This window comes from Thermobia domestica, chromosome 4, assembly GCF_964235325.1.
Source record: "Thermobia domestica chromosome 4, izTheDome1.hap1.1, whole genome shotgun sequence".
Taxonomy (NCBI): domain Eukaryota; kingdom Metazoa; phylum Arthropoda; class Insecta; order Zygentoma; family Lepismatidae; genus Thermobia; species Thermobia domestica.
Window position 1 is genome coordinate 193,846,126 of NC_137457.1, and position 16,641 is coordinate 193,862,766.

The 16,641-nt window shown below is 34.8% G+C and overlaps 1 protein-coding gene across 1 annotated transcript; it reads right to left on the minus strand.

Moving 5' to 3' along the window:
• Positions 1–6,686: 6,686 nt before the first annotated feature.
• Positions 6,687–11,828, minus strand: LOC145682988 (uncharacterized). The gene is made up of 4 exons (XM_081754342.1): positions 11,804–11,828; positions 11,189–11,304; positions 7,060–7,149; positions 6,687–6,938 (listed from the first exon to the last, which is right to left on the minus strand). Exons 1-4 carry the CDS (start codon positions 11,826–11,828, stop codon positions 6,837–6,839), a joined length of 333 nt encoding a protein of 110 aa, XP_081610468.1. The 3' UTR covers positions 6,687–6,836.
• Between the last annotated feature and the right edge of the window lie 4,813 nt (positions 11,829–16,641).

Below are 16,641 nucleotides of genomic sequence, written 5' to 3' on the forward strand. Positions count from 1 at the left end.
CGACGTAACAGTTAGAATTTTGTCATCTTTAATTCACATTTCCCTGAGATAATAAGATCTTATCATCAAACAAAACTCTATCATACTAAATGTTATTGATATTTTAGCTGTCAAATCCAGTAGATTAGATATATCTGTTATTTGTTGTTCGTATATATTTGACAAAATAAAGAATACATTCTAGCTATCATCAGGTTAACTAGCGGGTGACCAGGGGGAAGCTTACCTCCCCTGCGAACATCTTCAATCCTCTAAAATTTTCATTTTTTTTTTTTTTTGAAGTGTATGTGTACTATAGGAGAACTCAAGTTATCCCCTTCTCAAAAATGGTCTCAGCTAGTGATCGATAAATTCCCGTTAAGATACTTTTCGGGAATATTCCCTGGGAAAATTCCCGGGAAGATTCCCAAAAATGGGAATATTCCGGAAATTTATGTACAAACCCAAAGAAAATTGAATTCGATTACTATATTATGATTTCAAAGGTAAATTCATTTCTTATCACCGTATATTTTTATTGTTACGTCCAGGGGATTCTTCAAAATGTATATTCTGAACGGCATTATGTTATTTTATTAATATTTTATTATATTTAGAGAATACGCATAAATGTATATTTACTTACAATATCTTCTATGCAAGTAAATATGTGGGAAAATGGTATAGTAAGTCCATATACTTTTACACCGCTAAACAGTTTATATGTAAGTGGATTTTCTAAACTTAACTCTACTATTGATATTATAAACATATTAAATTTTTATATGTTATAAACAAAAAAGGTTGGGTAACTGTCAGAGGACATATGTCTTACCATGTCTCAGAAGACACATTTGCGCATACATATTTATGTTCACAATATTTGCAAGATACTGACCTAGTTTTATAATTTAGCACGTAACATTGTAACACACGACCTTTCTTCCTACCTATTTCTCGAAATTTCATGCGTTAATTCACATGTAAGAGAAATCTGAGCACCTTTCCAGAAATTTGAATCAGAGTCAGGAAACAGACTGACGTCTATTACCAACGGTGGTTTGGGGTGTTTTGATAGTACTTTATCTCTATTTCTACATAATTTCTATATTGCTTTACAAACTGGTTCCTTTTCATCATTTTTAAATTAGTACTTTGCTACTTTTTAGAGCAAATGGAAATGGAGCTTTAAATATCATATTATTAGTTATTTAAATTACTGTCAAAGAATTTTATTATTTTAATCTCCAAATTATTTAAAACCTAGAAGTAAATAATAATAAATGAAAATAAAGTAATTAGACACATTGTTCTTATAATTTGGAAGATAAAGTAAAGAAATGGAAATAAATTCCTTCCCAGGAATTTATATGCCAGGGAAAAAACCCGGGAATATTCCCATTTTTTATTTTTATTTTCCTTTCCACCGGGAATATTCCCACTGCCCATCACTAGTCTCGGCCCTCTCATCTTAGTGTTCTGGTTGCGGTCCTATTTATCACAGTGTTCGCTGAGTATTATGAGATGTGAAATGGAAAGAAGAACAAAATGTCTTAATAGCTTATTTATATACAGGATGGAAGGAAACAAGACCGAAAAATTAGGGAAATAATTCTACAGCTAAACGCAAGGAAAAAAGTTCAAATAAATAAAAAATTCAACGCAGTGGCATGAGTTTACAAGCAGCAACCGTGCGACGTTCCGCCGGCCTCCTTCTTCTAAGTGCAATATCTGCCGAACAAATAGAGATATTGACGTCGGATCAAAAGAACGTAAAGAAAGTCATACCCCACAAAATGATGGCACAAACAGAAAGTAACAGAGCGAACTGCACAAGGGGACTCCCCAGTAGGAGAATGGGATTCACCAAATGAGATGCAGTAGGGACATGAAAATGAATAATAGGAACAAACGTAAAATAACCTGGTTATGTTTAAAGTACATACTGAATGATTGATTGGAAAGTACAAATGGGGATTCCCTACTGCAGTGTCGAGGAGTGATGTATACGACAGAATACACCACGAACGCGGTGGTTTGTTGGATCGACGGTACCACTCGCAACTATTGTTTCCGATAGGGTCCAAAACAGAAAAGTGTTGTAATCGGGGGAGGGGGTTGATTATTTCGCTACCACAAGACACAAAGTGACGAGAAGGGAAGTGGAAATGTACAGATTATGAGAAAAATACATCTTCAGAAGTAGGAGGTACGACTACACATTCGCTAAAAAAATTGTGGGCAGTATTTTGATCCCACACGCGCTTTCCGTCCTCTTCCTGGCATTTTGGTCACAGAACTGAACATACCCTACCGACTAGACAACTGCGGCTCGTAAAACATAGCTTTCGTTAAAAAAAAAAAAAAAAAGACTTAGAGTAAGACATAAACTGTATTTGTAAGGAACTTACAATGTCAAAAATAGTACGTACGTGGTAAATAACTAGAACAAAGAAAGACACTGAAGATTACAGAGATCATGTAATATTCGTACCTATAGCAAAATCAGAGAAGATGCTCAAAATGACGTCTAACAACCTGCATACATGCAATTATACGTTGTCCCAAAGAGCGGCGCACACGTGTAAATGTTCCTAGCTGTTTCCGCAGAGACACAGGCGGCTTGTACTCGCTGTTGCAACGTATGCACATCAGGCACCGGAGTGGCATAAACAATACTTTTGAGATGTTCCCATAGGTAAAATTTAAGTGGGTTGAAATCCGGCGAACGAGCAGGATATGACACAGACAACGACTAATCCACTTGTCAGGAAACATAGTACTCAAATATTAGCTCAAAGGATGACAGAAATGAGCCGGAGCACCATCTTACATGAACCACATGCTTTGTCGTAATGCCGAAGAGACATACTCAAAAAGAGTAGAAGTGCTTCCTGCAAAAATGTCAGATAAAGGGGTTCGGTGGGCTGTTGTGGGAAAACAAATAGTCCAAGGAGATGGTCACCCGGAATTTCTGCCCACAACAAGCATTGACAATTTGGAAACGGACTGTGAAAATGTTGCATTTGTTGAAGTTTTTTAAAGTTAGGAGAACACAGTCAAGAATCCTCGACTTATTCCTTTAAACAATTTGTCAAAGTTATGGAAGAGGAAGAAGGAAAAAATTAGGAGTAAAATAAAGTTTCTCGAGAAGAAGTAATTTTATGAGGCAAATTTAATTACACAAGAACTTGAATTTGTTAGTATTGAACGTAGAAGAATATTAGTGTATCCAGTTTCGTTAATCATTGAGAAGTTAGTTATAGAAAACGATAAACTGCAACAGGAATTGCAGCATTTACGCAACATGCAAGCAGAAGATAGAACAGTGCATCTTGCAGCTCTAAGAAAAGACATTTCAAATGTTAGTGAGAAGCTACCATGGCTACCAACATCAGACTACTTGCATCCTGAATGCATTTCTCTGCATGTACCGTCAAGATTAGATACATTTGTTACAGTTATACTCAGTAGCACATCTAATTCCACACAATGCAGTGCAAAGATTTTGTGTTCAAAGAATTATTTGGCACAGGACTCGTGTATAATGTTTCTCGAGGTGAAATTATCCCCCCTAAAAGTGTTTTACTCCCATCTGTAGCAAAAGCTCTGTGTAACAACACAGTGTACGGCTCCTGAATAGTCATAGTCGTGGTATCAGCTATGATATTATTGAAAAACTAGAACAGAATATGCATTAAACAGAATATGTGATCGTTATATCTAAACAAAAACAAGGACATGTGGTACTTCCTGATAAATTTCTAGTGTCATTGAATCCAGAGAGAGATGTTATCTTACTGACTGAAGATAATATTGACAATTTAGGACCAACATTTACAGGTGGTGGCACATCACATCATGTAAATTCAATAATCGCTATGCGACAAACTGGCGAATCATTGTAAAGGCAAAAACAATAGTCTTGTCTTCAGAACCTGGAACTTCATCAACTACTGCCACAGAACTAACTACACAACTATGTAATACTCCAATAGAACCACCTCAAAAACGGCCAAAGAAATCATTACCTGAAGATTTGCCGACGAGGAAAATGTCAGAATACTACAGTGGACAGCAGCTTTCACTTGGTGAATTGACACACGTTCAAAACTTAGAGAATTCTACCAGCTACAAAGCAGTTTCAGCTCTGCAGAGGGTACAGTACATGTTATGAATTACCAGCCGTTGACTCAAAACAAATCCAAGTCTCCTGGTAGCAGGCTGAACATGGTTCTTCATCACATTACGGGATCTTGTATTTGCCATAAAAACAAAAACAAATTGTTATCTAGGTACTGTTGATTCATCAGTCACTGACATAAGAACAGCCTGTGATGTTTTGTACAGAGGAGTGCAATAAAAGACCAGATGAAGTTACCTGTTGTGATTTGTGTTTTCGATCAGGTATTTCATGCAAAAGCATAGAAAATATATGAGGTATACTGGAAGCACAAGGACCAATTCAGGAATATAGTGCTAATGATGGGAGGATTCCATCTACTGATGATGCTGTCAGGCATAATTGGTAGTAGATTTGGAGCTGCTAGTTTAAAAGATCTAATTGTTGACAGTGGAATTGTAGTGGAAGGGTCAGTTGACAATGCACTTACTGGGAAAAGCTACAATCCAGCTATTTGAATGCATAAAGCAGTTTATGAGGCATTAGGTTCCTTGCTGATACAGGAATTCCAGGACTCAGAACTCATCTCACAATAGTCCTTATTACAGGAACAATTTATAACACCTCTTGAAGAATTTCAAATGAACATCTGCCATACCACATAGGAATCGCTGCAGCATAACAGAATCACAGTAGATAGGATGAAAACCCTACTGGAATTCATTAGGAACTTAGAAATAGGCGATAGCTATTAGGCCAAGTTTTGCATGAGTTACCTCAATCTTGTGAAATTGGCATTTAACCTTATAAATTATTCATTGTAGCTCTGGAAAGTTCAAGATCGCTAATAAAACTCCAACTGACCGAGCAGTATATATATTTTAAGAATATATATCTATGTTAAATAGGCCGAAACTGCAACATAGATATATATACTCTGAAAATGTATATACTGCTTTGGTCAGTTGGAATTTTATTAACCTTATATTTGCAAGTAGAACTAGAAATTTGGATTTATATTGGAAGGTCAAGAGACATTTATACCAGACACAGCTTACGGAGTTAAAACTACATTTAATATGTTATTTTCCATTCCTGATTATGCTAAAATGAAGGTGCTATTAATGTGGTACACATATTTGTAAAATACTATATTCAGAGATTTCAGACTATATCTACTCAATTATATTAGCTATGTTAAGAACGTTATCTAATTTACACACAATTCCGCAATATATAGGGAAATTAAATAAACGTAGAGTTTTGGAGTCAATTTATTGTTTTATCCATTGTGTTTTGGAAAATTTATGCACTTTACATACAATAAAACCAGTTAATGCCTTTTGTAATCAAAATTCATATTCCTTAAACCCGAAAATCATGTAATTGAACTCCAAAACTTTTAAAACCCATGCTATTTGAGAGAATTACGATGATTTTAAGAATTGATGCCACCATTTTTTTAGCCGCCATATTGAGAAAGCTACCGATTCAGTGTGAGCAACATGCATTTTTCACTGCTGGGATTATGTTGATTTTATACTGGTTGCAGCTCCTCCCTCTTTGTGATGTTATTTTCTCACTTTTGGTGGTCTAACTGACGGACTATATATATAACGTTAGAAAAATCTCTTATTGCACGGTGAAAAAAAAATATAGATCCTTGAAGTTGTGAAAGTTGGTTCACGTTATGTTCCTCGACAGCTGGATGGAAAGAAGATAGTCTCCCGGAAAACAAGTTTTTTCTTTCTGTTTTCTTTTCTTTTCTTTTTTTTTACAGTATTAGGCCATCAAAACAATCCCTCATCGATTCGGCTTCTAGAAAGTATGTTTGGTTCCAAAACTGAAGGATTTATTGCAAGGAAGTCGTGTTTGGCACAGAAGAGCATTCAGAAGTGGCATTTTCCATTATCTAAAACATATCCTACATAAACACTTCTCAGTCACTTTTGATATTGAAACTCAAAGATTGCAGTAATGTGTAGAAGTTGAAGGATTGTGTTGCAGAACACAGAGGGAAGTTGTGTGTGTGCAGAATTGTGTTGCAAACTGACAGGAATATATAAACCGAAAATTGAAATCAAAGGGAGGTACGGAAAAGTGCAATGTAATTTTGATACACATCTCAATAATTTAAAATTTTCTTCCACACAAGATTCCTTTCTGTTTTATGTTCACAAACTTTATCCAGTTGATTTGGATTCGTATTTTTGAAACAGGTAATTAATATCTGAACTTTATTCTTATTGTACTTTATTAAAAACTTAATTTCACTCAAAACATTTATTTTCTAAAATAAGTGCGTAAGCATTGAATTCCATTTTTCTCATATATGAAACAGCCAAAATTTGTACTCTTTTTATTTTTAGACTTCAAAAATCTAAACAGTGTTACAAATTTCTTTCCATTAAAGAAAAGTTACATTTAGTGGTAGTTTCAGATTTTCCCATGGTGAGATTTCCAATACATGTAGTGTCGAAGTAATATAACGAAAATAGTGTTAACGCAACTTGAGCACGATCGGAAATCTTCTGCGGGAAGAATTTCGTATTTACACGTTTGTATTTCCCTCTCGGTCAAGTCCGTTAAATAATCACCGATTACATTTTATAGTATAGCACACATTCTTTGATTCTTACATTTCTTTCTTTGGCTTTTTATCTTTGTCTTTCTTTTTTACAATGCAGAACTAAAATATTTGTTCATTTGGTTCCTTCATTGCTGTAAGTTGAATTTACACTCGACGAAAATACTGGAGTTGTATATAACGATGATTGCCCTGTTTGATTATAAACTGGATCAAAATCACGACGTAAGTCATGATAGATGCTGCTATCTGTAAAAATAAATTAATAATTAGAATAGTCAAAATTATATGTATTTTCAGTTATATTATAGCATACTTGATGATAGATGAAATATTACTAAGCAGCAGTAGTTTTAAGTATATTACTTACTGAATGTAGCAGAGTCATGTCTAGTGTAAACAGTCCGCACACTGTTAGTTGGATATCCCTATGTGATAACTCATTCGTGAATAGTTGTAACTGAAATAAATAAAATAATGAAATCAGCACATTAATATATTGTAGGTAAAGAGCTGGATTTAGATCATAGTTTTGTGATCTTTTTAAATTAAAATTTCTTCTCTGATAGTGATAAACTGTATGCTATAACTTATGATTGACAAGCATAGTTTTCCGTTACGGATAGCTATCCTTGTATATTGAAGGCACTTAAGATGTCTTTAGGATAAGTACAAACCTAGTTTCTTGTCATTGTATTGCAAAAAAGTGAAAAGTACTGAGATAATTCTAATATCAAGGTTTCATAAACTTGTAATATTCAAGATTTCAGACAATTTTCTCATAAAAGAAACTGGCAAGTAACGTACGTTGAATACTTGAAGCTTTAAGAAAATTTAGCTGAATAATTTATGTTTTCTTTTCTTAATGGCGTTCTATTGTGTTTTTAGGTTAATATAGTTTTCGGTCTTGTAGAATAATAGCTATTATATTGTAGAAACCATTACGTACAATGACTTTGTATGTAATATCCTTCCAACAGAAGCTAGCAAAATTGTATTATTATGTGCATATAATACACACTGAACACAATACACAAACACACAATTTTTGGCAATTAAATTCGCCAGTGCTCAAAGTTATCTACTTATTTGTAGCTGAAGAACTGGTAAAATGCGAAACAAATAATAAGAAAAATCAAATAGGTTAAAACGCATAAACTTCTATAATTTCTACATACACACTAAACTTCTTATACACTAGAAACTAAAACGTCGAGTTCTCTAAAGTGTAAACTTTTTAGCGAAGGTATTCTAAATGTTTATTGATATGGGTCGGAGACGTGACCCTATCAAAATTTAACCGTCTGCAGACAGATATAAATCGTCCTCAAAGATCGGAGATAAACTTCTAAGTTGGAAAGATGAGATTAATCACGGATATTTTATCCCAATACTGGAAACAACGCATTCTAGGTTCTCCCCTCAATGTGCTTTGCGTCACAGTCTGTAGCTTCCAGCGCCTCCCAAACCAGATACATCGATATTCTATTATCCGCAATATTTCTTAATTGGGTACTTTTCTCTACCACAACTCTGCAACATATAATAGACTACAGAAATATATAAAATATATGAAACTGAAATCGCAGTTTCGAAACAGTATTTTGGAGGAAATTGTAAAGTGAAATGCTATATTTCTTGGAGATATTAATATGTAACTCAAAAGTGAAAATGGTGGAACCACTGATATGAAAATTGTAACGATATGGATTGGCATGAACTTTTAAATCAACCCTCGTATTTCCTCAACTCCGATTCTTAGAAATGAAACGCAACCAGCTAACATTTGGAGGAGAACAATGCTCAAGAATTTGTCACCCAAAAGGTGCCTCACTTTTCCAGACAGTCTTGCTTCCTCCCGTCAGCCTATATTAGGTGAGGAATTTTGCTACCCTTGTGCTGAACGCCCACGCAGCAAAACTTATGTGATGATGACAGATTTTAAGTGATAATGTAAAATCTATCAATAATCATTAATTTCATGATTTATTGAAATTATCAGTGCCTTTATAGTGATTTCATTTAACCTTTGGGTTAGCCATTATACATCATTAGTGAAATAATGAAGCAAAAACTTAATGTTTTCTATGAACTATATCTCAGTCTGTTAGTGTATTCTTACGCTGTTTAACTGGTAACTATGTGACGCGTGAACAAGCGCGTCAAAGCATATCCAGAACTCCGTAAAAAAAAAAAAAAAAAAAAAAAAAAGTAGAGGAGTCTTGCTCTCATGTGCAATTAGTAAATTCAATTGAATCTTCTTTCTAACGGTGCTACGACAAAATTCGTATATTTAATAATTGTGATATTGGAAATTAACAATGTCTTTTTATCGTATCATTGTAGTGAACATTTTTGCATTCGAAATGAATGAAGAAACTCATCATTGAGATTTCATCCATTCCAGAAATGAAATCATCACACAAGGTCATCTTCAGTCAGCAATGGAAATGAAATCTTCCTTACAAACATTTATCGCTGTTCACATCATTACGTCCGCCGAACGCGAATATCGCGCGCGTTAACGACGTCGTCTCGTAATCGCGTTATGAAAGGGCCAATCTGGTTTGGAGTGAAGTATTATCAATCATTTGAAAATATTAGTGTATTGTTTTAAAGCTATATGTGATGTGTGTAGTGAAAGTGAATATTAATACAAAGTTTGCCTACAATTCTTGTTATTTTTCTTGAAAGTGAAAATAATAATAATGATAATGTGTATTTAATAAATTGTGTTTTCTCCTTAGCGGTCAAAATACCAATTTAAAGGAGTATTTAATTTAACCGAGGATGTGAGCAAGGTATAGTATCTGAAGTAGATCAAACCAAACATTTACTTCGCATCTCGTTACTCATCTGGTGTTAAACTAGCATATGGATCCTATTTTATGTGTTTTTTACAGGTTCTGATGATGTTGTCCACAGCCTGACTTGACAGTGATGGTGGGCACACGGGCAATGCCTAATATATTATAACGCCCGAATCCTGTGACCGTGCGAGAGAATTTCTGTTATCTTGCCAGTATTTAAATTCCTAAATTTTTTATCTATGAAATTATATAATGTCGTACAGTGGTTTTCTCATTTTAAAGGTCCAAGGTTCGAATCCGTATTTTTAGACCCACTTACAATTAAATCTGGTACACTGACCTCCCAATACCATTATATCTGGTGCACCGACCAACGACAGATGGAAGTGGCGAGAAAATGAATTTTTGAATTGCTACTTCGTATTCAATGCCATTTTAGTAATTTGTGTGTTGTGTTTTGTAGTATAATATTATACAATGTCAACTCCTAGTGAAATGGAAACACTGCTCGAAGCGGTGAAAAGGTTGTCCGCAGACTTAGCTAATACTAATCAAGTGATAAAAGATAATCATAATGAGTTAATTAAACAAGTTGATAGCTTAAAAATAGAAGTCACCGAGTTACGCGAAAAGCATGAATTTTCAACTCAGGAACTTACGAATGGTATACAGAGAGTAGAAGCTGAGTGTAATGCTTTTAAAGTAGAAATCAAAGTTGAAATCGAAAGCTTGAAGCGCGAATTCAGGGAATTTAAGGCAGAAGTAAATGATCGTTTTAATGAAATGAAAATTCAAACGAACAATCAGCTGATCGAAACACGAAGTGAGTTGTCATTAGCGATCCAGCAGGTTGAAGCCCAAAATTGTAGTTCTCTAACTCAAATGAAGCATGATTTTCAACAAATTTCTAACACGCATGAGTGTAAAATCGTAGACCTTGAAGAGAAAATACGTTGCAATCGAAATTCGTTGGTAGACATCGAAAGTAAAATTCAAGCCCACCAAGCACAGGTATTCCAGTGCATGCAAAAAGTAACTGTAAATGAAAGTAGTGTAAATAATTGCGGCACGGAAATTGATCGCATTAATCAATCGTTACTTTTTCTCAAAAATACAGTAGATCGCTTTAGTAACATTGTAGTAGAATTAACGAATGATAGAGAAAAAGAATCAAAACAGTATGTTCAGATTCAGGGTACTGTTTTGGAGGTTAAAAATGAAATTGGTAACCTCAAGCAAGAACTGCAAATGTTACAAGCTCAAAACCTTGACCCAAAAACAAATTTTGAACTTGCATGTGGAATCTAGACCCAGTAGCGTTGCTAATACTCGTAGTGTAACTAATTCACTATACAGTAGTGTAGCCAACACTTCATCAACTCGAAGTTCTACTAGTCGTAGTAGCAGCAATAACACAAGTTATGAATCTAATAGCAGACCAAAATCTAAAAGTAAAAATCGTAGTCGTATTCATCATAGAAAACCAGTTCAGATTACAAATACTAGGCCAATTAAGCGTAGTGATATTGAATCGTTTGAAAAGTTTTTAGGACACGAAAGTGAAATCACAGCTTCAAACTTTTTGGAACTGTTTGAGAGAAATGTTAAATTAATGCAAATTCCTGAAGAACAGTATTTAGATATTTTAGATTTTTTGATGCAAGGATCTTCTAAATCTTGGTTCCTTACTCGTAAACCTGACTTCAAATCATATAGTGATTTTGTTTTTGCTTTTAAGCAACAGTTCGAATCTCCGCAAGTTGTAGCTGGTAAAATGTCAGTATTGCAATCGAAAAGGTACGATCCTAAAGTCGACGGTACAGTTTACCAATTCGTAGCTGATCGCTACCATAGGATTCGAGAGTTGAATGAAAACGTTAGTGAAGCTTTTATTCTGAATACAATTAAATTGTTACTACCTTATTATTTTCAGAAACAATTGGTTTTGTTACCATCTTTGGATTTGCAAACTATGTTAAACGTTGTTCAAAACCTCGAAACGCTGTCAAAAAATAATGATAATTTTAGAATAAATAGTGGATTTCATAAGAAACAAATTCGTGTAAATCAGGTTAACGTTCAGGAAAATGAAGGTGACGAACATAACTTTAAAGAACCACAATCCCATATCAAAAACAAAGGTAAAAAGCAATCTCAAGGCAAAAGCAAAAATCAAGATTTTAAGAATAAGAATAAACCGAGGAACGTTCATTCTCAGCGTAATCCTGAAAACGATAATCAGTACGATAGTCAAGAAACTATACATTACACTGATCCTAGGCGCGCTGATAATGGTAGGCATACGCCTCAACCATTTCCCACTTTTCATACTGGTAACCAACCACCTTTTATTTCAAATTTTAGTCAACCTCGTACCTTTCCTCCTCCTACATCATCAGGTAATCATAGTAGACAAACACCGTTAAACTAGAAACGCTCTGCCGAGAGAAATGAAATGAAATGAAATGAAATTTTGAGTTTTACGTCCCACGGTTATACCGGTTAGGCTAAAGGAGACGGTGATGATGAGTAATGAATGAAAGGTGGAATGAAGAAAGTGGGAGGAAACGGGAGAACCCCGAGAAAACCCACGCATACGGGCTCTGCCGAGAGAGTGCTTCTGGTAGAGCTTATGAAAACCTTAGTAATAGTCATGATTTTGGTAATGAAGATGCACTCACCCCAATTTTTCCTGTGGAATACGTAACGCTGAGTAAAAATATTAATATTGTTGTTAATTGGGACTTAGATATTTCTGAAGATGAAATAGAAATTGATGAAAATGTAAGGGTAATAACACTCACACTGCAGAAATTTATTGTAAAATATTAGATACTCAGCTGAAAGCATTGTGCGATACAGGTACATCAGCATCCCTTCTTAGTTTTGAGACGTGGAAACGTATTTCTTCCGTAATCTCACATCCGCAATTAAAACCTGCACCACATATTCTCTTGGTAGATTATTCTGGTAAACGGAAAAAGCAGGTTAAGAGTGAAATAAATATTTGTGTGGAAATAGAACACTTGATGTTCGACATAAGAGTTCTGGTAGTAGATGAATTAAACACAGAATGCTTGTTAGGTCGTAATTTCCTCACAATCGCCCATGCGATGATAGATTTTTCGAAAAACACTATTAGTTTTTCCGACGGAAAAGAAATTGTTGTCGTTCCTATGCTCATTGAAAAAACACATAGCAAAGAAAATAGTTGTTGTCAACCTAAGAAGATTTTGACTTATGCTGATCGAATAAATAAACCTGTTGATACTGAGTTTGGTATTTCTGTAGGAAGTAATAGCTTTTCAGATGAGAGTTCAGAGTTCGAACCCAAGCGTGACTATACATCTTCAGGATGTCCTGTAATTAATAGTTTGGTTTCACAAAAGGATAAACTACAACAAGAGTGGATCTGTGTTTTACATGAACGAGACCAGGCGTATTTACAGTTGGGAAAAGAATCTAAAGATTTTGGAATAAAAGATCTAAATATAAATCAGGCCGTAGAAGAAAATTTCTTACTCGAGTATTATGGTTTACAAATATCAGAAATTGATAATGAAATTCAAAATGCTCATGGTAATAGTCAAAACAAACAGGAAAGTTGTGGGGATAGGATATCTAAGGATAATATTATTTTTGAAAATGTGTGTGCTGTAGCAACAATAAATGAAATTAGGGAAAAGGTACATGAATGTGATCATTTAAGTAATGAAGAAAAACAGCAATTATTTGATTTGTTGGTAAAACATCGTGATATATTCACGATTATCCAGGTAGATGTAACCAATATGAATATTCTATAGATGTAAACACTACCGACCCTATTGTAAAGAGACAATATACTTTACCCTACCATTTTAAAGAAAGCATTGACAAACAAATTCACGAATGGTTAAAAGTAGGTGTCATTGAACCAGCAGTCTCGATACATAGCCACCCAATTTTCTGTGTACCTAAGAAAAATACAACTAAACCTAGAGTCGTAGTTGATCTGACTGAGCTGAAAAAAACATGTTAAATTAAAACAATTAAAAGTAAACCGAATTGATGATTTATTGTTAAAATTTCAGGGTGCTAAGTTTGTAAGTTCAATTGACCTTGTGTCATCGTATTCACAAATTCCTGTGTCCAAGGAATCTCGTGATTTCATTGCCTTCTCTTGGAATGGCCATATGTACAGATTTACTGTTATCCCATTTGGATACATAAATGGTTCTGTTGCTCTTATAGATGCATTACAGAAGGTGTTAGGTTACGCATTGTATAATAAACTTGTTTCGTACATTGACGATTTGAGTATTCCAACCTTTTCTTTTGAAGAACAATTAAACTTATTAGATCAGTTATTTACTAAACTAAGTGAAGCTAACATGACTGTTAACCTTTCAAAATCTTCATTTTGTAAAACTAGTTTTAATTTTTTGGGTTTTGTCGTAACACCTGAAGGTATTTGTAAATATCATTCTTACGTAGAAGTTATTCGTCAACTACCTCGTCCAACCAATATAAAACAATTACAACGAGTTTTAGGCCTTTTTGAATGGTGTTCTAAATTTGTACACAAGTTTGCTGAATTAGCTGTTCCTTTATTTGAACTTATCAAGAAAGGGAAAAATGGATTTGGACTCCAGAATGTGAACATAGTTTTCAGTCCCTTAAAGACAGTTTGGTTCAAGATGTACTACTTACTCACCCAAAACTTGATTCCGATTTTTCATTGATCACCGACAGCTCACAGGTGGCCGTAGCTGGCATTCCTTTTCAAGAAATTTTTGGTAAACGTAACGTTATTGGATTCTGTAGTAGAACTTTAAATAAAGCGCAGCGTGCGTATACTACAACTGAACAAGAGGCGTTAGCTATAGTGATTTCTATTCGTAAATGGGGACATTTACTGTATGGTAAACATATTAAAGTGTATACCGATCGTAACTCTTTAGTGTACTTACATAAAATCAGAAATTGGAATTCTCGTTTAGCTCGTTGGAGTCTCGAATTACAAAGTTTTGATTTGGGAATTATTCATATTCGTGGAATTGACAATAAAGCCAGTGACGCTTTGTCACGTATAGTTTTGCTCCTAAAACTGAAACTCATACTGTGAATAATCTGAAGTGTTACCGTTATTCTTCGGAAATATGACCATACAGGAATTAAGTGAAAAACAACACGAACATTCAGAATATAATTCAATGATGAAATTTCTTCAAAAACCTAATGACCCATACTCTAATGTGAAAAACAGAAATCTTGAAAAATTTTATAAACTTGAAAATGGTGTACTTTTGAATAGAAATTTCCACTTCCCAAATTCGTGGAGAATTTGTATTCCACCTTCATTAGTTCACATTGTCATAGAACAGATGCATTGTCACCGAGGTCACTTTGGAATTGAAAAAACCTTTGGTTTTGTAAATGAAGTTTGTTATTGGAAATCTATGAGGAAAGATATCAGTAATTTTATCAATGACTATTGTATGTAAAGAAACGAAAGTAGAAAATTCACCTCCGGAGAGACCAATGGAAAGTATTACTGTCAATGGTCCTCGTGTACTCATTTCAATTGATATTTTAGGGCCATACGTTTCTTCTTCCTCAGGTTACAAATATGCATTGTCAATTTTAAATGTTTTCACTAGATATTACACTTTGTATCCTATGCGAAATACTACCACTAAATGTGTTTTACGTTGTTTAGAATCATTGTATTTTTTGCATTTAGGCATTCCTAGTGCTATCCTGGTTGATAATGGTAGCTGTTTCATTTCTCGAAAATTCAAAGAAAAAATGTCAGAATATGGAATTAAAATACATTGTGTAACACCATATCACGCTTCTTCTAACCCAGTTGAAAGAATCCATCGTGAGACTAATCGTCTATTTAAATTGTTTTGTAGTGAGGATCACTCTGCTTGGGAAAAATTCATTCCTCAAATTGTAATTTTGTTAAATTATTCAATTTCAAGTAGCTTAGGTGTAAGCCCTGCCAGCTTGCACTTGAATGTAAAACCTTCTGAATCAGTATTTAAACATTTTGGTATTGTGGTTACTGAAAAGGACACAGACGAATATGTTTTGTGGGATAACAAATTAGTTATGGCAGATTTGAAAAGAAATGAAATAATTCGTAAAAGAAATGTTAAGCATAACCTAAAACAAGAAACTCAATATAAGGTAAAGGAAAATGATTTAGTTTTCTTAAAGCAAACAAATTTGAGTTCAGCCATAGACAAAAGAATCTCAAAATTTCTTCATCTGTACAAAGGTCCCCTGTTGTGTTCTAAAAAGGTCTCAGAAAAGGTTTTCGAGTTAACGGATCCACTCACTGGTAAATGTTTAGGATTACATTCAGTTGACAGATTAAAAGTTTGGAAACCTACTAAAGAAACAAAGAATATTTGGCTTAATTTAGCTACTACCCCAGTAGCACAGTTGATGGGCCGATGTCGATCAACATGGGAATTTTTGGTGGGATCGATGTCGCTGTCGATGACGATCGATGCAGAATGGCAAACATTTTTTCGACATTGGCCAATATCGGCAAATCTATGTCGATCGACATCGGCGTCGATGTTGATCTATGTGGGTCCCATGTGGATTCTTCCAGATCAATGTTGGCCCCACATTAATCCATGTAGCCCCATCTAGATCTGCCTTATATCAACATAATCGATCTTGGTCCCTGGTTGAACAATACCGGCCTATGTGGGATCAATGTCGGCCCATCTAGATCTGCCCAATACCCACAACGTCGTTCGAGCTCCCTAGTTGACCTATGTGGGATCTATGTTGAACCACCCAGATCTTCACTGAACCCATATCTTCGTTCTAGCTCCCATAGTTGATCGATGTGGATCTATGTGGGATCCATGTCGGCCCATCTAGACCTTCCCTATACCCACATCGTCGTTCTAGCTCCCTGGTTGACCGATGTGGAATCTATGTTGAACCACCCAGATCTCCTCCATACCCACATCGTCGTTCTAGCTCCCATGGTTAACCGATGTAGCTCTATATGTTCATTGTAAAAAGAACGGAGCTATTCAAATGTATTTGAATCGCCCAGTACTTTTCACAAGGAACATAGAATAGGCGACATTTCTGATCGTCCAGCTTCTATACACAATTGCGAAACGTAC

Bases quoted from the DNA above. Each gene is read 5' to 3' on its own strand.
- LOC145682988 (XM_081754342.1), bottom strand. From the start codon at position 11,828: ATGAAAAGTGGGAAATGGTTGAGGC. The intron at 11,305-11,803 runs GTATGCCTACCA...CGTCGACTTTAG, and splicing joins AAGTGGGAAATGGTTGAGGC to GATCGTACCTTTTCGATTGC. The intron at 6,939-7,059 runs GTAAGTAATATA...TTATTTTTACAG, and splicing joins ACATGACTCTGCTACATTCA to ATAGCAGCATCTATCATGAC.